The sequence below is a fragment of the Sebastes umbrosus genome, chromosome 3, assembly GCF_015220745.1.
Source record: "Sebastes umbrosus isolate fSebUmb1 chromosome 3, fSebUmb1.pri, whole genome shotgun sequence".
Taxonomy (NCBI): Eukaryota; Metazoa; Chordata; class Actinopteri; order Perciformes; family Sebastidae; genus Sebastes; species Sebastes umbrosus.
The window spans coordinates 22827291-22852435 of record NC_051271.1 but is presented as its reverse complement, the minus strand read 5'-3'; the positions used below and the strand labels follow the sequence as shown (position 1 = coordinate 22852435).

The window sequence follows — 25145 nt, the reverse complement described above, 5'->3', positions numbered from 1 at the left end:
GATAAAATAGAATAGACAGATCAAATGTTTGCCATGGGTCCTAATTTAAAGTATCACACACTATCAGGGGGGTGAGGGCACTCTGTCAGTCATTATGAAGGAGACACAGATTTCCACATATGCAGCAAACACAGATTTCCACATATGCAGCAGACACAGATTTCCTCATGTGTTCTGTCCATTTTGGTTTCACACAATATGCAAATTAACTGTAACTTTCCTAACATAATATATATTTTTTTCCCTTCAGATTACATTAATTACATAACTGATGATGTTTTAAGAAGGAATAAATTAACATTTTGCTATGATGGTTGTTTCTTAAAGTCCCAGTAGGTAGTCCTTGTGTGTTAAATAAGTTGTAGGATGAGAGTTAACGATGTTGTATAGATGGAATTAAAACTAAAATAGGGAAATACAAACAACAGCTAAAGCCGAGCTGAGCCGGTTAGCATCTAGCTGTGTAATTATTAGGGCAAGAGGGCACCGGGAGGTCACGCTGTCGCTTGGGGAGGGCTCCAGCAGCTCATGTAGGTTCACTGAAGCAAACAGGAAAAGACACCAACACACCTTAAATGTTAACTAAGAAACAATGAATCTATATTTATAATAGCTGTTGGATAGAAGAGTCTCTGGTTGAAGGTAGTTTTTCAGCCCATCAACAATGGGCTGAAAGGGTGAAAATAGCTGTTGACTCACTTCTCATACAAGTTCAAGAGGTGAGGCGAAGTGAGCAGCCTAAAAATAGTCGAGATGGCATCTGTAAGGAATGTCCCGAGCCGATCTGCAGAATCAAACACTGACTCTCCTCTCTCTACGGATATTAAACAAAAGAATATAGGCCGTTATTAAAAAATACCGGAAACTTCTGTCATGCAGGCTTTATTTTCCTAATGCAGGGCTATTCCGTTGTCAGAAATTGGTTCTCTAATGGCCACTATGGCTAAATTTACTTGATTAAATATAGGACTACATTAGGCTACAGTAAGTATACACTGTGCAGCTGTATGATTTGGGATGAATAACTGCTTGATTGGTACATCCGTTAGCATCAGTATATCCAAGGTATCTGATCTTTGACTGCAGGGATGGCAGTGTCTCAGTGTGGTGACAAGCAGGAGCAAGACAAAGCAGTGGGGTTGATACAGTGCTGCTGACATGGCGACTCAGCACGATTATGGGATATATGAATTTGGCAGGGCATCGGGAGCAGTGGGAGGGGCAGGGGGGAGGTTAGAAGGGCTGGAGAAAGAGCAGGGAGGGAGGGAGATACAAGACAGCAACCCTGCGCTGACCCTGCCACCCCTCCCCTCACATTCTCCACTCCTCCGCTGAACGAGGCCAGTGTGAGACACCAAGACGGGTCCTGCAGTATGGTGTGTGAGCACGTGTGAACATGAATCTGAACTAGTATGTGTGCATGCTACTGTTGTTTATGTGGGTGAATTAAAGTGTAAACTCCCCCTTGCCGCCTCCCTGAGGTCCAGGTGTAGCCAGCATGTGGGGGACACTGACAACCATCAGCCCCACTAATCCCTTAATCAGGTGGCCAGAGTTGGCCAAGAGTAACCTAGGAGAGGCTGATGGAGAGGCAGAGCAGAGGAGAGAGGCGGGAGGGCGGAGGGGTGGTGGTGGTAGTGTGGGTGGGGGGGGACACAGCTCTGCAAGGGTCAACAAAGGGACACGCGAGCTTCCATCATTGGATCACCACCCTAACAACGAGAGGATGAGTGGACTGCTGCAAAAACACACACACAAAAACACATCCCTGCACAAACGGATACTATATGTACTTGAGCTCCCAGCGCAGGGACAAACATGCTTACGACCCATCACAGAGAGGTCACGTGACGCAGAGGGAAAATATTTTGATCATAAACACACAGACACAATGTTGAAAGCATCACATCACAGCAGGCTAGATCAGAAGTCTACCTGTCACACAATGAAAATGTGGCCTTACTCCCACACTGATAATAGCTGTGGCTTTTTGGTCAGGGTCGTGACCTAATGTTCTGAAGCCATAAAAAGCAGCCCTCAGTCTGCCCGAATTCAGCTTGTGTGTGTCTGTACGTGAGAGCGTGAGAGTGTGTGTGTGTGTGTGTACTGTATGTGTGTCTATGAGCGTATACGTCTTCCCCTCTGGTGCAGAAGCCTCTTCTGTGATACACCAGCTGCCATTAGGCCACAGAATCAGGTCTGGAAGAATGTGTGTGTGTGTGTGTGTGTACAAAATATCATAACTTTTCTCTAGTGCCAGTGTTGCTCCAATTCCTCTGAATATCACTTCAAAATATGCCAGTAAAAAACTACACTACAATATTTTCAAGAACTTTGGGAGATAAATGGGATTAAACTCCAGGTTATTACGTTATGTGTGTGTGTTTTATAAATTTGTATGATAGTTGTACCACCACCGAAAATGAAAACTGCTACAGTATGTGGTGGTTTATTGTGATATTTGAAAAACACACTAATGGTATACATGGGAGCCATTTCTGTGGTAATATTCGAGAAATATTATAAACCAGGAAAACTGACTTTTTAATAGCGCTGAAAAATTAATCAACATTTTAAATTAAATAATGTGATGCTGCAGAGATGTCCTTGTCTAAACATATTCTACAGACTTAATAAAACATTTTTGTTTGGTACAGATCCCCGCAAAAATTACTACTTATTTAAATTACTTATTTTAATGTATTTTTCAATGAAAATGATAATCATGGTGTAAAAAAATCATTCCCTATAATATTGCGAATCATAATCGCAATATCAGTTAAAAATAATCGCAAATAGATTTTTTTTCAAAATCATGCAGCCCTTCTTAAGTATTATCTCATTATAAATAATCAAATTTACAAAATGTTCTCATTCACAATTTGGCCTAGATTTGGAAGAATATTAGACTTACAACAAAATGCAAAAAAGTCCTCTACAAAGTTTGGCTGGCTGTCTTCCTGTCTGAACATTACATAGGGACAACATGGGCCAATGTAACTATCAGAACTATTATTTCATTTACCAACATCATGGGGTATATTGTTCGATTAAAAACAATTTTAAAAACGTTTAGTGCAAAAATTGTATTCCCTTTTTTCCCCGAGGGTTTCAACTTTCAAAGGTTAAACTTTTTGTTAATAGAGTGCTACAGGAATGAGTCCTAAAACCCAAAATTAGTTAGCATTTCTGCACCTACGGTTCCCTTGTCTGGAAGTCAATGGGTTTTTTGAATGGGTTTTTATGTAGATGCCTGAAATAAGGTCTGTGGTTAACACAAGCGTAAGAGATTTCAAAAATGTTTTCTGCGATAAAAATTATCCCACTCGTGAAGTTTGAAGCCTCTATGTGTCTTAAAAAGGCGGCTGCTAACAAGTGGCTAAATGAGACTACTAAACTCGAACACGCCGACTCGTCCGCCTTTACAGCCTTGTTGTCGCTCATGCGACCGTGGTGTAGTTCATCTATATCATAAAGTTATCTTTTTACTTCTAGCGATTGCATTCATGCTTCAAAAATCATAAAAGTGGTGTTCAGTTGTGGAGATTATCTTGCGGAACAAAACGTCTAAATATCATAAAAGTTTGTTTGCACAGAGCTTATTTTCTGCAATAATCCAAAATCCAATGGAAAAATCCCGTTGGATTTTGGCTTGGGAACCAGGGCAATACTTCTGGGTTGGCCTAGAGAAATACGTCATCCCTGCACCACTCTTGCAGAGCAGGTGTAACAATTAAGTACACATGCACCATCTTTGTTCTTCTGGCTGTTTGTTTGGTAAATAAGCAGTGAACTTTTAATTTTGGTTGGGTTTTACTTTCAGTGCTTAACATTCATGTCTCTGCATGGATCATATTCATGAGGCACTGCTTGTGCTTTAGAAACTAATGACAAACTGTTACATTTCAAGTCTGTCTGGATAAGGTGGGTTAAAACTTGTCCAAATGAGGCTGTAGCGACTACAATCAGTCAAAAGCCGCTAAGAGGCTAAGTAGGCTGTTTACTGTTTACTGTGATTTGTTCCAAGAAATTCACAAGTCAAGATGCGTTTGTGTTGTGTATTTAAAGTAGATGACGTGACGGTCAACAGAAAATGTCCTAGCCTAACTCACCCTCTTTGTCTAAATCACGCCATTCATACAGGTAAATAAAGCACATTGGCTCCTACAGTGACCCTTTAAGTAAAAGGCTGCAAACGAAATCTTCTTTCAGCTCCATTCGGTTTGTAATGGCAACCATATTGCACAGTTTTACAATGTGTGTGTGAATGTGATCTGTATGCCAAGTTACTTTAAATGCACTATACATACCTTGCTCCCTCTGACGCAGCACTACTCAAGTTTTGAGTCAGAACGAAAGTGACTGGGGTTTGTGCGATGTTCTGTTTTTAGTGATCAACTTTGACCTCAGGTGTCTACTTGAATCTGCGTGGACGTGACAGCCTCTTTCACTGAGAATATACAGTAGGAAGGTACAGACCCGGGACAGATTTGTTACTACACTTAGACGAAAAAAAGTCAAACACCATTAGTGACTTAATGCACGCAGAGTCAATTTATTGCACCACTTTGATGCATCGATGGCACAGGAACAAAAACTTGGGACGGACAGGGAGACAGACAGAGGAAGAGGCAAGGAGGAAGAGTAAAGCAAGAGAAAAAAACTGTCAAACAGTGCCAGAAAAAGAACACCCGAGGGTAAGAGAGGAAACAAGAAAGTGGGATGAGAGAGAAGAGCTGGGGGAGGACAGTAGGATGAGGAATGGCTAGAGCCTAAATGACAACCTCTCCACCTCCCCCCCCCCCCCCTCCTCCCGTTATCCTAGTCTACCATTCTCTCTGCTCTGTTATTCCACATCTCTCCATCCCTGCCCCCATCCCTCTCTCTCTCAATCTCTCTATTCTCCTGCTCTCTAGCCGACCTGCTCAGACAGGGGTGAAGAGTTCACGCGCTTCAAAGGCTGCAGTGTGGAGACTGCATGTCATGTGGGAGCCACAGCAGCCTTGCCTGCAGACTTCACAGACAGCTGCTGCTACAATTGATCCTCGACCAGCTAGCTCTCAGTAGTTCAGCCTTCCAACGGTCGCAAACTGCAGCTACATCTGACTCTAGAGCAGCGCGCTTGATAAACAGCCCATAAGGAACCAGGTATGGCCCTTATAAACGTGGTCCTAAACAAAAAACATTTGGCACTAGCCAGAGCTGATCCAAGGCTAGTAAAGCTTCATCATATAAGGTCAAGACAAAAAGACGACAAGCGATTTGCCTCTGTAATTCTGTCTTTCGCATATAAAACTACCTACCCAGGAAACAACATATACAGCGAGGGGCAAAAGGAATCAACTCTGCATTTCTGTAAATAGAACTGAAGGCAGTGATAAGGAGCCGGTGAGACAGAAAGAAAGATGTGGAGGTAGGGAGGGTGGGAGTGAGGGAGGTCAGTGAGCGGCCACACTGAGGGGGCATCATGAGGACACTGAAGAGCTTAACATAAAGTAATACTGTACAGTAATACCAGTGTTGTGAATTAGAATGGTGCTTACACAGTCTGCTGTGAAAAGCTATATTGAGTAAATAGTGAATCCTTTTATGTGAGGCTAAAAATAAATAATGAGCATTACATTCAGTTTCTATCTAAAAGGGGAAGGATATATATATATTTTTTAGTATATAAATATATTTTTTATATAATAAATACTAGTATGTTTAGTATTTGGTTCATTCCTAAACTTGCTTGGTGATGTTTTCTCCTGAAAGCCAAAGAAATAGAGGCTTCTCATATTAGTTTAACTATTTCTGTCATTTTAATTTGATTTAAGAAGTAATTTTCTTGGGGGGCTTTCTCAAGCATAGTCGAGAATAGAATAGAGTGAAATTGATCATTTTTCTATTTAGTCTGGTTTGGTTTCACAGTGCAAAAAAATTATTTGCTGAGGGGCGTGTACGAAGGAGTGAATTTTACTTTTTCGTCTCGAGAGCTGCCACTTCTATGCAGGGAATTGTGGACTTGATACATTGCTGTCTACGTTTTTTCACTTTGAGTCGGCACTGATTGACTGCGCACAAATCCTTTCTACTCCAGTTTATCTCAAATTAATTTATAAATGTCATGATTTTTGTGGACTTTATTCAGCATATTATTCTCTTCGACCCAGATCTAAAGCAAACATCGGACTTCCGCAGAGGTCAGTCCTCTCCCACTCATGTTAACCTGTCGTTCACCTGTGTCCATCATAAATAAACGCCTGCACAGGCAGCCTGCGTTATGGTTCACCTGGAAACGGTGCGAGACCACCTCTCACAAGTGGTCTCGGACCAATCATTTTGGTGCGCACCAGAGTACGATTACTGCGTTCACTACCGCCCAAACAAACTGCACCAGAGTCCGATTAAAATGGACTAAATGTTGGCTTGTGAAAGCACCCTTTGTCATATAACGATTGCTGACCAGTGCAACCAGTGTAACCACTGCTGTGACATGTTTTCCTAACCTTCAACTGTGCTTCACTACCCATAGTGCAAAGTGGGCAGGAGTATGACATGTACGCTCCATACAAACAAGGGAGTGTAAGGTGTTTTAATATTTGAAATTGAATAGCTGTAAGAATGACCACGTTTGTTTTCACTGCACCATCATTGAGTTGATCATTTGTAGGGCTGTCCTCAACCAAAGAAATTCTAAGTCGACTAACACTCGTAAAACATACGATTTTGTCGACTAAACGATTAGTTGATTTAATCGACAGATTTGTGAATCTGAGTTTCTCCACAAAGAATCACACAAAAGCACCACTTTGAATCTTGTGTTTACCAGAGATGTACAGTACTCATAAGTTCTCGACTAAAGAAATCTTAGTCGACTAAGACCAAAACGGCCGATTACTTGACTAATCGTCTAAGAGGGGGCAGCCCTAATAATTTTACAACTATCATTCTATCATCAATTTCAATGTACATGTGTGGTGCAAATAGGCAGCAATTAGATAAAAACGCTGAATAATGTAAATAAACATATTCTACAACCAGTAGACACATACTGAAGACATCTAATGCAATTTAAGCAACAGTGTCAATAAGCCCGTCTGCATCTGTCATCCAAACTGCTTGTAGACTTTAGGAAAGCCTTTCACTTCGGTTGACTAAATCCCTACAGCTACCTGAAGGCAGCAGGAGATGTACAACGTGTGTCTTATCTGTAACAAGCGCCGCATCAGAGAGCAGAGACATTACGCACCATGATCCACTGAGGTTACCTCGGGGAAATCGTGCACAACCAACCAGGATGCTGCAAAAAGATCTGCACACATCAGGCTGGTCTGTTACAACTTACACGGTATTCTGCCACTTTATCTGTTGCATTTTGATGGCAAAATGAAGTGTGACAGCAGAATGAAAACAGGGAGTGTGTTAGTTAAATGTAACAGTCAAGAGACGACTTTTAAGCAGAACAAAACCCCCACAAAACTCTTGAAGGAGAGTCGTGTAACTGTCAGATTATCCAGTTGACAGTGACGATATCCACACTGTAGGCTGACAACATGTGGTGTGTCAGTCAGTTGTGGCTCCTACAGCAGAGGCAATGTGAAATGTTTTTGAGGGGAGGCCAGGTGGAGTTGGCATCCTTTGATTACAAACAGCGTTAATTATCTCTCAATCAATCAGCGTTGGCCACTGCTGCAAGAACTGCCAATGCCCCTGGAAATCAACACCCACTTTCCAGCTTCTTGCTGCATTCAGCTAATTGCTCTGAAGCACAGACAAAATCTAAACAATACAGTTTTCTTATAAAAGCATAGGCGTCAACTACCACTAGAGCTGGTGGACCACACCAGGGTTTAACACTCTTTAATGTTAAAGCTACATCTTAATGGTAACCAGAAAAGGCTCAGATGCAGGTCTATGTATCTTTGCTCCTTCTGGATGTGTAAGTAGGTTTGCGGATTTCTATAATAATCAACAAAAAGAACATCATAACCTAAAAAATGTTTTGCTGTCAGTTTGGTTTGAAGTCGTTCTGCTCCTTAGTGGTCAAAATTGCTTAATGCAACATTTATTAGGAAGGTAACAAGCGTTGCAGAGGGGAGAGGGCCTGTAAAATGTCCTCAGAGATGGAAGGCCTGTTCCTAAGGAATGAGGAATGAGTTAAGCGAGCACAAAGTGTGATTTCACACCTATAGTGAGGGTGGCTGGATGGTGAGTGGGTGGCACGGCTGTTACCCACACGATGCCAGTCTGCCAGGGCACCACCTAGGGCCCTGTACCCCCCGTTCTCCCTCCCTTCCTGTGACGCCATGTTCCCCTTGCCCTGCAACACCAGTGCCCATCTGCTAGGACACGTTAGCCTCTGGCGCCAGGGACTATTTAGCCTGGCGTAATTAGCCCCCAGACACCAGCAGCCTGGTTTTAAACAGATGTGGGGGAGGTAGCGCTTGCAAGGCGACTCAACACGACCAACCAATGTTTGATAAGGAAGAGAGGGGGGGGGGGGGCGGGGGGAGGGGGGAGAAGAGAGGAAGAAGTGACCTAGTTAAAGGGATGATGCAACTCATGTTACAGCACAATGGGCAGTAATGATGACAACCCCACTTGCTCGGACTGTCCAATGCCGTGGTTGAGGAGGGATGAGCAGCGGAAATCTAATTAGGCTGTGTCCATTTGCTGTACAACAAGCAAGGATGAGGAAACGAGCACTTTTTAGGTGATGTTTTGAACAAAGAAAAGGCTTTGTCCAAACTCCCCAATGTGATTTCCCTATTTAAGTATCCTCACTGGGTTGTTGTGCTCTGGGGCTGACCTTTAACAGGGTACAGAGAGAGGTTACTGCGTAGATGCCCTTGAACCTCATGACCGTAATCACACGTGACTGTAACGGCATTGACCTTTCCCTGCCTCCCTCCTTCCCTCCTCGCCATCTTTTTTTTTCTTCCCTTCCCCCCAGGGTCATTTGAGGGTCCAGACTCTTGTCAAGGCTGTCACTCTAGACAGCCCTCTCCATCTACCGCCCCCGCTGTTGCCATGGCAATGGACGGCACTGCGCTCCGAGGACTGTGTGAGGGGGCAGAGGGAGCCAGCGGACGGATGAACGCTGCAGCATCTTTCCCTAACCTAGGTCAACCTTGCAGAGCTGGTGTAAGTGATGGGTGGGGATAAACGCTGGCCATGCTCCTTGAGAACCAAATAAACTGGCAGGATAACATCAGTGCGGGGATTGGAAATGGCAAAAATGATGGGAGAGGAAGAGGGATAACAGTGATGAAACAAAGAACATAGGTGGAGGCAGTACAGTGGAGGAATTACATACTGCCCACATCATTTTCTCAGCTACTCTCACTGATTTAACACAAAGGCCAATAAATTCAATTTGGCTTTCCTGTTGTTTTAAAGTAGTAATCATGTCATCTTCCTCAAACGCACACTCACAAAAAGCACATGCACACACACACAGGGAAACGTGACCTGGGGGCAGGCAGCGGAGCAGCACACGTGTAGTACCACAGAGCTCCCAGCCAGAATGAGTCACTCCGAACACCAGTCAACCCAGAGAGAACAATGGCAACCGGTGTGTGAGGTGTCTGTCAAGCACGCACACACTGGCACAGGATGAAGAGCCGCGGACGGAGTAACGCCCCACTGCGCCACCATCAGACCGCCGTTTGCTTTGTGCTTTTTTTTTGAGGATGCATATTTGCACAAGTGTGTCACACATAAATGTTATGTCTGCGCAATTCTAGCGTACTAATCATTACAATGTTGAAACCAGTCTGTATTCTTTGTAAAGTAAAGGTAGTTCACGTGGCCTGCTACCACTGGATTAACTAAAATTTTAAAAATATTTGTTATTTCAGAAAAATGTATACAGTTAATTGTTTAATCAGGAAAAACATTATTCATATAACTAGTGAAGCCAGCACTGTTGGTACATACTGATACACACTTCAGCAAATTTCATTCTTGACTGCCTGAGAGATACACTCCAGCAGCCCACAGTGGACAAACACCTGTCCATAACACACTTGAACTGGACCTGGCATTCAGTAGCGATTGTGGATGTAGGCTAAAGTAAGCAGCGGCTTTAAACTTTATGTGGCAGTGACACAAAGTGTATTGTGATTGAAAAAACAATAGTTAAAACAACAACACAAAGTGCAGCAGCATCGCAAAGTGCTACAAAAAACTTGGTTTGAGTCTGCCTGAGGACCAAAATTCTTGAGATGCACTGATCCAACTTTTTCAGTCCCGATACCGATAGCGATACCTGGGCTTTGGGTATCAGCTGATACCGAGTACTGATCTGATACCACTGTTTGATTAATAAGCTGTATGCCTCACTGTGTGGAAGTGACTGGGATCATTCTTTTATGTGTAAGGAAACATCAGGCTTGACCTAAACATAGCTTTCCTAACTTTGTAAAACAAAATGTAATACATAAATACTAGGGCTGTCAAAGTTAACACAATAATAACGCATTAACGCAAATTTGTTTTAACGACAATAATTTCTTTAACGCATTAAGGCAACGTGCAATCGGAGGTTGGAGCGGGCTCAGTTTTAAAGCTAGAGTGAAGGTAGCTTGTCGCAAAGGAGGTTAAATAACTCTCAAAACGTACGCTAAATTTTGGTGAGGAAAAACTGGTATGGCGATTTCAAAGTGATCCCTTGACCTTTGACCCCAAGATATGTGAATAAAAATGGGTTCTATGGGTACCCACGAGTCTCCCCTTTACAGACATGCCCACGTTATGATAATCACATGCAGTTTGGGGCAAGTCATAGTCAAGTCAGCACACTGACACACTGACAGCTGTTGTTGCCTGTTGGGCTGCAGTTTGCCATGTTATGATTTGAGCATATTTTTTATGTTAAATTCAGTAGCTGTAAGGGTTTCTGGACAATATTTGTGATTGTTTTGTGTTGTCAATTGATTTCCAATAATACATATATATATACATTTGCATAAAGCAAGCATATTTGTCCACTCCCATGTAAATACTTGACAAATCTCCCTTTAAGGTACATTTTGAACAGATAAAAATGTGCAATTAATTTGCGATTAATCCCGATTAACTATTGACAATCATGTGATTAATCGCGATTAAATATTTAAATCGATTGACAGCCCTATTTATAATTAAAATAATAAATTGTATACTAGTGGCAACCATTCAAGAGTAAACATTTTTACTGCGGCAGCAAATTGGTCAAAACTTAAACAGGAATTATAATTCCAGTATATAATGTACATAGAATATACTGTACATATAGAATTGAATTGAATAAATCGGCCACATTGTCACAAATACCCGATCCAGCTATTTAAGTCAGCATCGGCCCGATATCGATATCGGTGCATCCTTACAACATTCTTGCGGCGCTCAAACCAGAAGCTGTAAAGGCTAAATCATGCTGCATTGGATGATGACAGAGTGGTCAACGCAGGTTGAGAAATATTGCATGTCAAATATCTATCGGTCGTTAAACAAAGGTTGAGTTTTAAGTTCAATATTGCAAGAAGATAGATCTTCTGCCATTCGACAGCATTGTTTAGAAGAGGAAATTGTTGCACAAAACAAAGCAGAACTGATCCTCAACGCAACTGCCAATGCAACACAACCTCAACCACTTCTTGTTCACAAAAACTTGTAATAAACCATAGATGCATAGAGGGGTACTGTAGAAAGAAAATGAAGGACCAAGACAAGTAACCTGAATATCATCACAGAGTGACACAAAGGCTTTGCAGCCACCATCTACTGGAGAGCACAGGCCTCAGAGAAACAGAGACTACTTCACCTCATATGCTTTTTCCCCACAGGTACACTTTGCTCACCTTTGAGAAGCCCCCAATTTCAGCTTGGTTAGGAGTGCCACGGTAGAAAAAAACAACAGAACCCTTTTTTTGGTTTTAGTGTCATAACCTTTGGCCTACAGCTAACCCCCTGAGCTGCTATTGGCTGATCTGAAACTAAAGCAGCCAACCAGCACAACAAATATCAATAACACCTGTTCTTTCCTAGAAATACTTCTGGACAGAAGTGACTGTTGTTGTTTTGGGGGGGAGGGGTGTTTGCATAAACTGTTTTGCACATACATAACAAATACAGTATGCATCCAATTTGAAGACCAGAGATTTAATGTTTTGCTTTAATTAAGAAGAATTAAGAATTGTGTGAACTGTTGCATCGGTCAACTTGAGAACTATAAAGCTCATTTCCCCCCTTTTTGCAAACATGCAAAGATCCATAGATTCAGTACGTGCACACCATACCTGAAAGCTTCATGAGCAGCTCAGAGGCCACCTTAATGTTGATGTCCTGGCTCAGCAAGCTGTTCTTAGCCATGGGGCTTCCTTCCCTTGGTTTCAGTGACCCTGGGCGCTCTGTGGCTGCTGCAATCCCCGCTGGCCCGTCCTGGCAGAAAGTCACAGGGAAGCTTGGCTGTACCTGGCTCTGGGACTGGGAGGATGGTCTAGGGCTCAACGCTTCCTCCACATTGGGCTCTTCTTTCAGGTGGAATGGAGACTTGAGGCTCTCCCTCTGGTTGGCCGCTGCAGACAGAAAGAAAAGAAATCAATGGAATGAGAAGAAATTAAGAAGGAGAATTTGAAGGGAGCGGGAAAAAAAAGGAGTCCAAATACTGGTTGTGACCAAACAAGTGAGGTTTGTTGGGTATGTAGAAAGGTGTATGTTAAAGAGGACCTATTGTGCTTTTTCCCTTTCCTTTACTGTGTTGTATAGTTTTTTTGTGCACGTAAAATGTCTGCAAAGTTATAAAGCTTTAAGTCCATGCCAAAGGCTGCTGCCAAAACTGCTACTGAACCTCGCTGGAAGTCCTGCCTGTTCTTCCGTAACATGGTGATGTCAACAAGTAGGTCTAACAAAAGGTCTAAAACTTGCATGTACCCAAGGGTTACATACTACATTCTGTATACCACTCATCCTTCAGCTTGTGGTGAGCATCTATCTTAAATGTATTGTGGTGCTAATTGAAAAAGCAAACTATAACACCTGAAGTTTAGTGTAAAGGCCCTGACACACCAAGCCAACGGTGGGCCGTTGGACAATTTGGGGCCATCTGTGAGCATCTGTCAGCCTAGATTTTGCGGTGTGTCCCGCACCGTCAGCTCTAGTCCACCAGTGTCTGAGTTTTTTTGGATGATTCAACATGTTGAATCGGCAACGGCGCCTGTCGGTGAGCGAAATCTGATTGGCGGTTCAGCTTAAATGAATCAGTGTATGAGAAGAGAAATGGACGTGAGGAAAGCAAGCCAACGAGTAAAGTCAAGACGGCACACACAGAAGGCTCTTTTCATTTTTCATCTTCATCTCATCTGATCATTCCAACACACGGATACTTTCACAGCGACATGGCCATCTGGAATGAAGCTAGGTGGTGAGTGAGAGTCGTGTGAAAACGGTCTGCAAACGCCATTTTGTTTCATGTACGTATCATAACAACGGTTTGTATATCCGCAGTCCTCGTTCTTCCGGTTTCCCTTTTTGAATGACAAATACAGACTACCGCCACCTGCTGGTAGGGAGAGTTATTTCCTCTCATGCAGGCGCAGAACGTTTGTGGCAGTTGGCCGTTGGCTGTAGTCTTTGCAATGTGTTCGAGTACAACTTATTAGCCAAGACAAAAGGCGACGTGAGGTGACTCAACGGTTGGCCTTCGTCGCTGTTAGTTCTTTGATGTCAGGTTGGTGTGTCTGGGCCTTAATATGCCACAAGGACATTACATTGTTTCTTATGAGTGAAGAGGACTATATAAAAGTATAATACATGAAAATACTGATTAAATGGAACAACAAAGTGGTCCACAGTGGATTTTCACAGTCCTATCACTGCAACAGACACCACAGTTGGTGTGCTGTGGGCCGACACAGAGGGTGCAACCTCATGACTGTCCTTCTCTCTTGGTCTTTAGGGCATCCACAACAAATGCTCAATTCATTTTCCTCCTCCTTTCTCCTTCACACTGCCCCCCCCCCCCCCCCCCCATCCCATTAGTTTCTGTACACTTTATTCTCAGCTCTATTCTACTTTAAGCCTGGTTTCTTCATCCCTTCTCGCCCCGGACATCGTCTGAATCCTCTTCAGACGTAAGGACATAAAATAACTCCTGTTCTTCTGTAGAGCGCGATAGCAATCGGCTGAAGTCTTATCTGACATCTCTGCAGTGTGTAGCCTAGGTTAGGGAGTGAACGGTCACATGGATCCCTCTGCTCTAAAGCCATCTTCAAGAGAAACTGGGCCACATCTAATCCGCCTTAGATGAATAATTAATAATTAGACATGGAGCAACTTCCGATAGCCGCCAAGAAAAGAACAGCGGGGCAAGCGCCTCTCTTTGTGTCTCTCAGCACGTTCCACTACTCTCTGCACTAAAACGAAGGTTTTCACAGGCTATGGCTTACAACATTGTTGACATTTAAATGGCTATACAGTGAGAGAAACTGAAAAAAATATGTTTTAAAATACATTTTATTTTGTCTGTGTTACTTGATATCTTCATTTCATTCAGTACAACTATGGGAACCGTGGACGAGGTTAAGGGATACTATTGTAACCTGATTTACAACGGGTGCACCAAGCCATTTTTCAGAAACAATTATAGCGCTGAGTACTTCATTAGGTGGATTGGCTGTTGGCAGTACAGATCTGAATACATGAATGCATGTGCAAGTTACACAAAATGTATGTCTTTACAATATGTCATATTATTAAAAGGACATAAGATCGTCTATTTCTCTCTGGTTTTAAGAGTTAAGAATTTTATATTTGTAATTTTTTGACTTATGCACTGGAAAAAAGGCAACTTCAAAAATAAGTTAAAAAAACAAAAAAAAACAATGAATACAAAATAATCGCACATTTATTATGTGTTCAAAATGTACCTTAAAGGGAGATCGAGTCAAGTATTTAATACTCTTATTAGCATGGGAGTGGGCAAATATGCTGCTTTATGCAAATATATGTATATATTTATTACTGGAAATGAATTAACAACACAAAACAATGACAAATATTGTCCAGAACCCTCACAGGTACTGCATTTAGAAAATATGCTCAAATCATAACATGACAAACTCAAGCCCAACAGGCAACAACGGCTGTCAGTGTGTTGACTTGACTATGACTTGCCCCAAACTGCATGTGATTATCATAAAGTGGTCATGTCTGTAAAAGGGAGACTCGTGGGTACCCATAGAACCCATTTTCATTCACATATCTTGAGGTCGAAGGTCAAGTGACCCCTTTGAAAATGGCCATACTAACTTTTCCTCGCCAAAATTTAGCGCAAGTTTGGTTATTTAGTCTCCTTTGCAACAAGCTAGTATGACATGGTTGGTACCAATGGATTCCTTAGGTTTTTCTAGTTTCATATGCCTTAAAACTGAGCGTGCTACCACCTAAAAATTGCAAGTTGTGTTATTATCGCGTTAACTTTGACAGCCCTAGTAATAACAAAATAAAACAATCTGCCATTGACACAAAAGACAATTCGCTTGGTAAGATTTCTTCAAATGAGATGTAATATTTAGGCCTTTCAAAATAAAAAGATATCTTGAAATTAGCTATATGAGCTATATTTCATTAGTATTAGGAAGTGATGTGTGTCATAATAAGTCTGTAATGCACAAAAGTAGTATTTTCTCACTTAACAAAATTTTCAAGATGCAATGTCTAAAAATAAGTCCCTATATCTCACTGAAATGTTACTTGTTAGGTGATTGTGTCTTCTATTAAGTGTTATGAGATATTTTGACTAGTAATTAGACAAATATACTTATAGATTTTGTGTTTTTGCAGTGTGGTTGTTTGGTTGACAAACACCTGCAGTATAATGAAGTGGGGAAGCAGAGTTTGATTGAGCAACCACATAGTTTGTAGGAAGTGTGTGTAGAAGCTCATGTTCTCTGCAATGTTACTACCATGTTGCCGTTTGCCATAAAGCAAAAACAAATAAGTCACTATGCACTCTGCAAATGTGGTGTTTCACACGCGAGTCAAGACGCAGAGCCTTGTTGCTATAGCGAAGTTTAAGAGGCAGGCCATCGCATATGCTACTGATAACTAAATGTGACAAAGGTTGCCTTCTATATTTGTCTTTATTAATTGTAAAATTATATGTGCCTCAAGGGCTATTATTCCTCACAGCAGAATACATTTGCAATATGATGTCATTGTAAAAGTAATGGTCATAAATTCAGAAATAAGCAGATTTATTTGCAACAGACGCTGCAGTTGAGGAGCTGCTATAGCTATCACCTCTATAATTATTTATTAGTTTAAATTCATAGCAAAGTTAAATTTAAATAACCTTTTTCCAATGTTGTTGAGTATGGAACCTACAATCGCATCTTTATATCTTATGAACTCCCCTCAAACCCTTGACACATCAACAGTTTTCAAACAATCTGTACACTACTACTATCTGTCACACACACACTCATGCACACACACAAACACAGACAGACACAGGGCACGGATATAAGAGAGGCTATCACTCTTGGGCAGACTGCTGTCCAGTCTCCTCTGGCCCCAGCAGAGATCTGCTCCGCTCCTCACCCCACCGTCTCACCTAACATCTCTAACCGCCACAGGCCTGCCGCCCCCTGCCCGCATCATCAATCTGTGCCGGCTCCAGCCCCTCTGATTAATGATGATCTATGCCGGGGGGATAGAGGGCTCAGGGACGGGGGATACGGGGCAGCAAAAGGGGACAGGTGCTGGTGTTTTGACCACCCATGTGGTGCCCCGATGCCACAGTGCCACACTATGGCGGGCCAGGGCTGCAGTTCAAGAAGGGGAGAAGGAAGAGGTTGAGCGGTGGGGGGAGGAGGGGGGATGGTGACCTTCAAGTTCAGGGGCAGTGGCGCAGGGTCGCATGCGGCACCAGCTGGAAATGTCACACCGTCAGATGTCAGCGGGCAGGCTAAGTATAACCTGGTCAGCACCTGGAAGGACGTCCTCTAATTAGAAGCGTGTTGGGCCATGTCGGATCAGACAGGGACAGCATACTTGGTCACCGCCTTACAAACACACATAAAATTACACTATCCCATTTACCCACGCAGACACACACACTCATCTATATCTTCGGAGAAATCCTTACTTTGTGTTGTCACATATAACAGTACATGTGCTATGTCATGCTGCATTCAAACCATACGGGCTGCACAAAAGCCACGGACGAATACAAACTCAACACAAACTTAAGATTCCCAAATTCTTCTCCTCTGTGGCCTCACGAGTACAAAAACAACCCCAGGACGTGCACTCACACACAAAGTCACACCACTCCAGTGACCTTTTGGATTGTCGCTATAAATAGAGTGAATTTCCACTCAGAATCTATGTTACAGAGCCCAATGAATTATTTAGTAGCCTAATCCAACGGGCACGTTTTTTTTTTTTATTCCTCTAAGCTGATGGCTCAATAACAAAAAAGCCGGCGCAAACTACCAACAAGTACAACTCAGCCTGCAACGCCAAGCTTACACTTTGGCCTTTTGTCTGTCCGAATTTCACAATAGCGTCATGCGCATACAGTCTCTGGCAGATCATCTTGTGAAGTGAACACAGATCTGAGGAGGAGATGGGCATCTCTGGGTGACTGGGCATCTCTTCTGTGAGCTGTGCGAGTACGCACCCAGGCCAATGTCAGCCCCCCGCGCATGATACTGTACGGCCGGTTCTAGCTCAGGGTTGACGATGCTATCAGTTTGTCTCCATGTTATCACACCCTCCTGACACCTGCCACCAATGCTACTTTCATCGCCGTTCTCCCCGTTTCTCTCCCCTTCACCACGCTTCTCTCTCGCGCCTCATCCGTCTCGCTGCCAGGCGCTTGTCCACTCCGCCTCACCTCTCGCTCCGTGGCCAGGGCTGCCGTCAAATAACTTCATTAGCTTTCCACCTCTGTCACGCCGGCCTGCTCCCCCTCTGACAATTGGCTGCTGTTTTCTCCCAGAGAAAAAAAAAAAGCACAGGGCTACGTGGGGCAGGTTGAGAACCCAACAATAGCTGACAGTGTGCTAGACACCGGACAGTGATACTGATGGCTGCAGTGGGGATGTATGGACCAGAGGTCACACACAAAAGGCCTGCCTGTGTCTGCTCATGCAGAGCTAGAAAGCAAGGGACATGTAGATGAAATCTTGATGTTCACAAAGTGACAAAACTATAGAAAGGACATTTAAAAATTCTAAATATTCCGAGTCAACTAAGAGATGGTGCAACAAAGCCCTACACGTCGACACTAATACATTCAATAGATGCCCCGATGGTGTTTTCAAATACAATAACTAGGGCTGTCAAAGTTAATGTGATAATAACGTGTTAACGAAAATTTGTTTTAACGCCGCTAATTTCTTAAAAACATTAACGCAATCAATATTTCAGAGGTTGTAGCTGGCTCAGTTTTAAATCTGAAGATACTGACATCATATAAAACTTGAAAAAAAACTAAGGAATCCATCAGTGTCAACCATGTCATACTTGCTCGTAACAAAGGAGGTTAAATAACGCTCCAAATTTGCACTAAATTTTGGCGAAGATAAACTGTCATGGCCATTTTAAATTGGGTCCCTTGACCTCTGACCTCAAGATATGTGAATGAAAATGGGTTCTATGGGTACCCACAAGTCTCCCCTTTACAGACATGCCCACTTTATGATAATCACATGCAGTTGAGATTAAAAATGAGTGAGATTAAAAATGTGTGATTAATTTGCGATTAATCACAATTAACTGTGGACAATCATGTGACTAATCGCCATTAAATATTTTAATCGATTGACAGCCCTAACAATAACACAAAAATAATGTCTCTAAGAAGGATTACAACATGATAATACAGGGGGAAAAAACTATGTTGTCTAAAAATCCTTAGAAGTATTCAAGATGTTTCATGTACAATGATACAATTCTGCCTGTGCATCATTTCACTGTAGCAAAGCGTTGCATGCAAGCTACTCTCCCAGGAAAAAAGATAAATAAGACAACTGCAGAAGCATCATGACAGATGCAACACCTCCCACAACCCCCTGCATGCCAATTATTCACACCCAGCCAGGGTCAAGCTCGTTGTGCCTGTGTCACCGCAGCGGGGGGTGGGGGGTGTATGGAGGGTGTGCAGTGCCCACTGTCATTATTAACTCAGGGTCCACTGGGCACAGGGGTAGGGGCTGTGCATTTCAAAGTGCCTCTGTGGCTTTCATCTCTGAATCAAAATGTGGATCACACTGGATAGCTAACGGTTGTGTCAGCGTGCAAGGATAAAAATCAAAGGGTATCAGTAGAACACTCAATGGAAAGCAGGGCAACCCCAAAAATGATATGCTTATTATGTCAGAGGTCAGGAAGAGTTCACTGGCTTTTTATGCCTGGGGAACTCCATGCAACTCCCTCTTTGCCTCTTTCTCCCTCTCCCTCACTTGCTGTCACTTTATCTGTCTCTCTTTTTTATCCCCTCCCCCCCTTCCACCCTTCCTTCCACCCGCGCCCTCCCTCTCCTTCTCCTAGGCCTTGTGGGATTGAGGCACTGAGACAGCAGTGTAAAAGCAGGAGGGATGAGCTGCTCGTGTACACATTCAATCTGGGTTGGCAGGGAGGTCAAAAGAAATAGAGTTTAGAGGTCCCAAGAGGAACTTCCTCACCTCTCCCTCCCTGGCTGCTCCGTGGCATGGGTAAGTCTCACAAAGATCTGAGCCCAGTTCTCCTCAGTTTCATAACCCTCTATCTTTAACTCCACCCCCCAACAAAGGGAGAACTTTGTGATCAAAGAAGCAGTATTCATTAAAACCCATCATCATGCATTTGAGTTCAACATCCTCTCGTCCCGTCTTTTTATATCCTCCCTCATTCTCCTTGAATGATGCCCTGACTAAGATGTCCGCCACTTGACACTGGACTGACATTGTGAGGAGCCATCTTGGCTCCTCTGGGAGTTGCCTGGGCTTGATTGTGCAGTCTGGGAGTGAAGTGCAACTGGCACCCAGGGGGCATCCATGTGGAGCCCGGGCGTGTGAGATCGAGGGGGAGTTAACTAAGCCGGCCCAGTCCCTGTGCATCCTGGCGGGGTCACAGGATGGCGCTGAGGGCGCTAATCATTTCAAATTATGAATTCCTTTTTAATTATGAATTATGCATAAATTTTTAATTAATCTAATGTTCCCAGGGTTTTTTCCTCCCATCCTCGCTCAAGATCTCAATCTAATTACACAGCATTAAGTGGAAGAGTGGCAGCCGTAGCCTCGACCCCGACGCTGAACCTCGGTCAACCTTTTTCCATCAATCTTGCCATCGTCTCCAAGCTCATCCTTTGATATTTTGCAACATGGTGAAATGCATCTAAACACCTAGTATACCTTAGAGCAGCATGTTTGTCAAGTTTGTTAGAATAATGCTGTATCATTATGTTAGAAAGCTTGAGAAAATTCCATGTCACATTGCAACTTTGCCACTGGCAGAAAAAATACTGAATTACATGTTAAATTTTAAGACTCCAACTGTTTCATGAATGTGATTATTACTAGGGCTGTCCCCTCTTAGTCAATTATTAGTCAACTAATCGGTCATTTTGGTCTTAGTCCACTAAGTTTTCTTTAGCCAATTTGTCGTTTTTTATGCTTTTTTTCATGCTGACTTATTTCCAAGAAACGTATGAGCACATCTCTGGTAAACACAAGATTTAAAGTGTTGCTTTTGTGTGATTTTAGGGGAGAAACTCAGTTTTACAGATCTGACAATTAAATCAACTAATCCATAAGTCGACCAAATCGTATGAGTGTTAGTCGACTAAGATTTTTCTGGTCACGCACAACCCTAATTATTACTGCTACCACTACTACTAGTCATAGGTTTTGAGGTGCAAACAACCAGGTACTCTGCATCAACTACAAGAAAGGCCAAGACTTGAACGGTTCCATTTTAAAAATTGGCTTTTCACCAAAGCACAGTACCTCAATGTAAACAATCATTAATGCAGGGCTCCAAACAGACTTCTTCCACTTGTTATTTTCAGTTGATCTCCTCAACACTTTTAGAATAAAATGTGTCACCATTTCGTCAGTCATAATAAGAGTGCTACAGGGATGATGCATTAATGTTGGCTAACCCGGAATTTAGCATCACCTTGGGTTCCCTCGACAAAAAGCCAATTGGATTTTTCCATTGGTTTTTGGATTATTGCCGAAATTAAGCTCTGTGGCAAACGAACGTTTATGCTACGTACATGTTTTGTTCCCTAAAATAATCTCCACATTTTCACCACGTTTTTGTAGCGTGAATGCAATCGCCAGAAGTAAAAATCTAACGTTAAGCTATAAATGTCACATGAGAGCGAGTATACACAACGAGGCTGTAAAGGCGGACGAGTCGGCGTAATGACGGTTAGTCTCATTTAGCCAATTGTTAGCAACTGTGTTTTTGAAGATACATAAAGGCTTCGAAATTCATGAGTGGGATATTTACTGACGTATTTTATATCATAGAACAAAACGTTAAAATCTCTTAAGCTTGTGTTAACCACAGACCTTATTTCAGACATCTAACTAAAAAAACATTCAAAAAACCCATTGACTTTCAGACGAAGGAACCGGAAGTGCTAAAATGCTAACTCATTTCTGGGTTTTAGGGCTCATTCCTGTAGCACTCTATATCGACACCCAGGCAAAGACAATTGTTAAAAGGAGAGAGATGCCTACAGGTTACAGATCTTCAACTCCCCTGACAACTGATAAGATGTTGGTGAGAACAATTAATCCCTCAACAACTTTTGTCGAGGTGCCCTTGAGCGAATCATTTAGTCCCCAAATGCTTCAGTGGAGCTAATCAGTGGCCAACAGCAGATGAATGAGGATGCACTACTGTGTGCAAAAGAAGCAAAATATATATATCCTACAGTATTCAACCTTGGACGGATAAATAATCTCAAAAATGGTAGAAGAATGTAGTATCATTTGGGTGTTGTATACATTTTAAGCAGATAATATGTAGTTCACAAACAGACCATTTATCTACAAGATTAGATATGAACATACTGTACATGCTCTTATGTAGGTCATGACTTTAGTGCTGCTCAGTGGTACTTCAGCTGAATTTATGTGCATGGTCTACTCTGTTGCTACCAATAATGATGGAACACACAATGATACACTATTTCTGCATGAGGTGCACTTTAAAGAGGACATTTTAATAATGTGCTTTTTTCTTTCCTTTAGTGTTGAAACGCATCGCTTGAAGTCCTGCCTTTTCTTCCGTAACGTGTTGATGTCACCAAGTAATACATTTGCATAATACATGCCTAGCGGCTAGTTTGGCACGCCTTCAAACAAAACTAGTTAGAGCAGAGCTGGAGCAGAGTCCAAAGAGTTTGGTCTAGTTGACCAATCACAACAGAGTGGACCAGCTGACCAATCAGAGCAGACTGAGCTTTTTGGGAGGGGAGGGGATGGGAGCACAGAGCGTTTCAGACAGAGGGGGAAAAATAAGTGCGGTATGAGAAAAATAAATAATGTTTTGAACATTAAAGCATGTAAACATGTTCTACTAGAAACCCAAAATACAAGTATGCATCTAAAAATGAGCATAATAGGCCCTCTTTAACTGATAAATACCAATAAGGCCCCCCGTTGGCCATTTAGCAAAGATTTGTTTAAAAGGCATGAAGCCATTGAACCCTTACTTTTAAAAAGTCAGAAAAAAGCTCCATATCAGAACATTCTCTGTCTACTTACTCCTTCGTGGTATGCTTGTAATACTGTTACTATGCTAAGAATGTCTCCTCTCTTTTGCTTAGCCACACACCTTCATCACACACAGAAGTGGCCTGACACAAGGAGGGTGCAGACAGATCAGTTAGATGTGCAGGGCTTAACAGAACCTCTTTCCAGATATATCCAAAGACAAGACAGTAATAGAGTAACTAAGAGCATGGTGAATGGCAACTGTAAAATACCCCATCGTAGAACTACATTTGGACAATCAGCTTTCTCCATAAAGGGCTGTCAACTCTGGAACACATTACCAACGGAAATCACATTCATTTCAGATAGAAAGTCCTTTACAACAAAGTTTAAGTGCTGGCTAAAAGCAAAACAGAGCTGTATCTATTTTTAGCTCATTTTACTGTAAATTACCAAGGTGTACTAGTGTATTGTGGTATGTGTATTGTGTGATCTGTATTTTATTGTATTTCCATATTTGTAGTGTATTGTGGTTTTTATCATACAGAAAGCTGTATATCTTAATTGCACTGTATACATGTAAAAGCCCAACTAGGGACAAGAGTTGAAAATTAGCGGAACTATGTTAAATTGCATCATCTCTATCAAATAAAAATCTAATCAAATCCACCATTTGTACATGGCTGGAGCCTTGATTATTGAGATCTGTCATCTTTTGAATATAGATTTGCAAAATCAGGTCCCATAGGTGGCATCCTTCCAGTGTTGCATCAGCTGGACAGGTTGTTAATGTTATTTTATTAGAATATTTCAAGCCTTCGAATCTGTGACTACAGTATATACACAGTATGTGTACTGGCAAGACAAAGTTGCATTCAAATCAGAAACACCTTTTGTTATATGGTTGCCACTAGTTACTGTACACAATGAGCGCACATGATCAAACCTTTAGATATATAAAAATTTGTCTGTTCAAAGTTTCAATTCCTGTTAAACAGCTGTTTACTGAAAAACGTGTCCATATATATAAAATGTTGTTGTTCTAAAGATTACTTGGCACAAGGAAAATTACCAAAATCTATTTAATCAAATATTTTGTCTTTCTCAAATCAGTGTCCTAAGGTCAAGTTTTGAATTCTTTGGGTGTTGCCAAAACCGGTTTAAAAGGCATGTGGTACTTGTGAAAAGGCTAAAAGTCCATGGCCCACTTCTCTACCATACTCATGGGAGAGACACTGAAACCAAGGTTGTGAATAAGCCTGTGTACACGGGAAGGCATCCCTGGTATCTTCAATATGCACAACGATAGTCTGAAAAACAAATTTTCACTGCTGACTGGCTTATGTGTTCACTCTGTACGTGCACATTAATACGCATGTGTTTTGTTTTGTTTGTTTCTTTTTGTTGATGTTTTTTGTTTAATATGTTATATATATATCATTATCACTATATTATTTGAAGTAATTTACATGCATCTGTTCACACATGTATTTTTCCTTTACCTTCCTTTGAAATTAATTTTGTTATGCACAAATGGAACACTTTATGTATGTATGTATGTATATATATATATATATATATATATATATATGTGTTTCTAAATTAAACAAATTGTTACAAAAAAGAAAAACAACCGCTCAAACTTATGTGTCTGAATCTAAGACCCAAGCAGCTTTGGCACATATTGTGTAAACTATTCCTACTCTATTCAATGTATAAAGGATAACACCAGCAGGATTTTACATTTAATGCCTTCGTTAATGCACATAAAATGTCTAAACACATTATTATATTTGCGACTGTCAAAAGTAAAAACTGTCTTTTCACTAAAGGTTTGAACTAACTCTGAGACATTGTTTTAAAATCCATTAAAAACAGCTCACAGAGACATACTGCGGCCTTGACCTGAAACGATAAACATAAAACTGTTTACACTTCTTACGAATGTTATTTCTGGTGACGGTGAGGAATCAAAACAGAACTTAAGGCAAAGGGGAGACAACATCTAGCTTGAGATCAAAACGAATGTCTTCACGTTCTAGTCTTGAAGAAGTGAAATACTTTTTATAAAAGTGTGACTGCAATGAGTGGAGTTAGAAAGTCAAGTTGAGAAAACGGCACAATAAACAAAACAATTATGGATTACAGGAGTCAGGCTAGTGCTGTGTCTATGCACATTGTTTTTCCAGGTATTTCTCAAAATCAGATTACTTGATACAATCTGTCTTTTTAGTAACTTTTAACTGCAGTACAGTACATACTGTACATTGGTGGGTTTATCCTTTTTATATAACTTGATGACCATCTCCTCCTCAGCTCAGTGCTGCTCACTTCACGAGATGATTTGTCAGAGACCGGTGTTACGCTTTTAATTTCTATGGGCTCTTACCAGCTATTGCCATTATACACAGGCTCCCAAGTTTGCAAAAATATACATAATATGGATTGACTGAA

The 25145-nt window shown here is 41.8% G+C and overlaps 1 protein-coding gene across 5 annotated transcripts in view; it reads right to left on the bottom strand.

Moving 5' to 3' along the window:
• znf827 (zinc finger protein 827) overlaps window positions 1–25145 on the bottom strand; it is a 93534-nt gene that overhangs the window by 36120 nt on the left and 32269 nt on the right. For all 5 annotated transcript variants that reach the window (XM_037763382.1, XM_037763381.1, XM_037763383.1 and 2 more), the window contains exon 5: window positions 12267–12545. In XM_037763382.1, the coding sequence (XP_037619310.1) occupies window positions 12267–12545 (279 nt within the window). The remainder of the gene's footprint in view (window positions 1–12266; window positions 12546–25145) is intronic.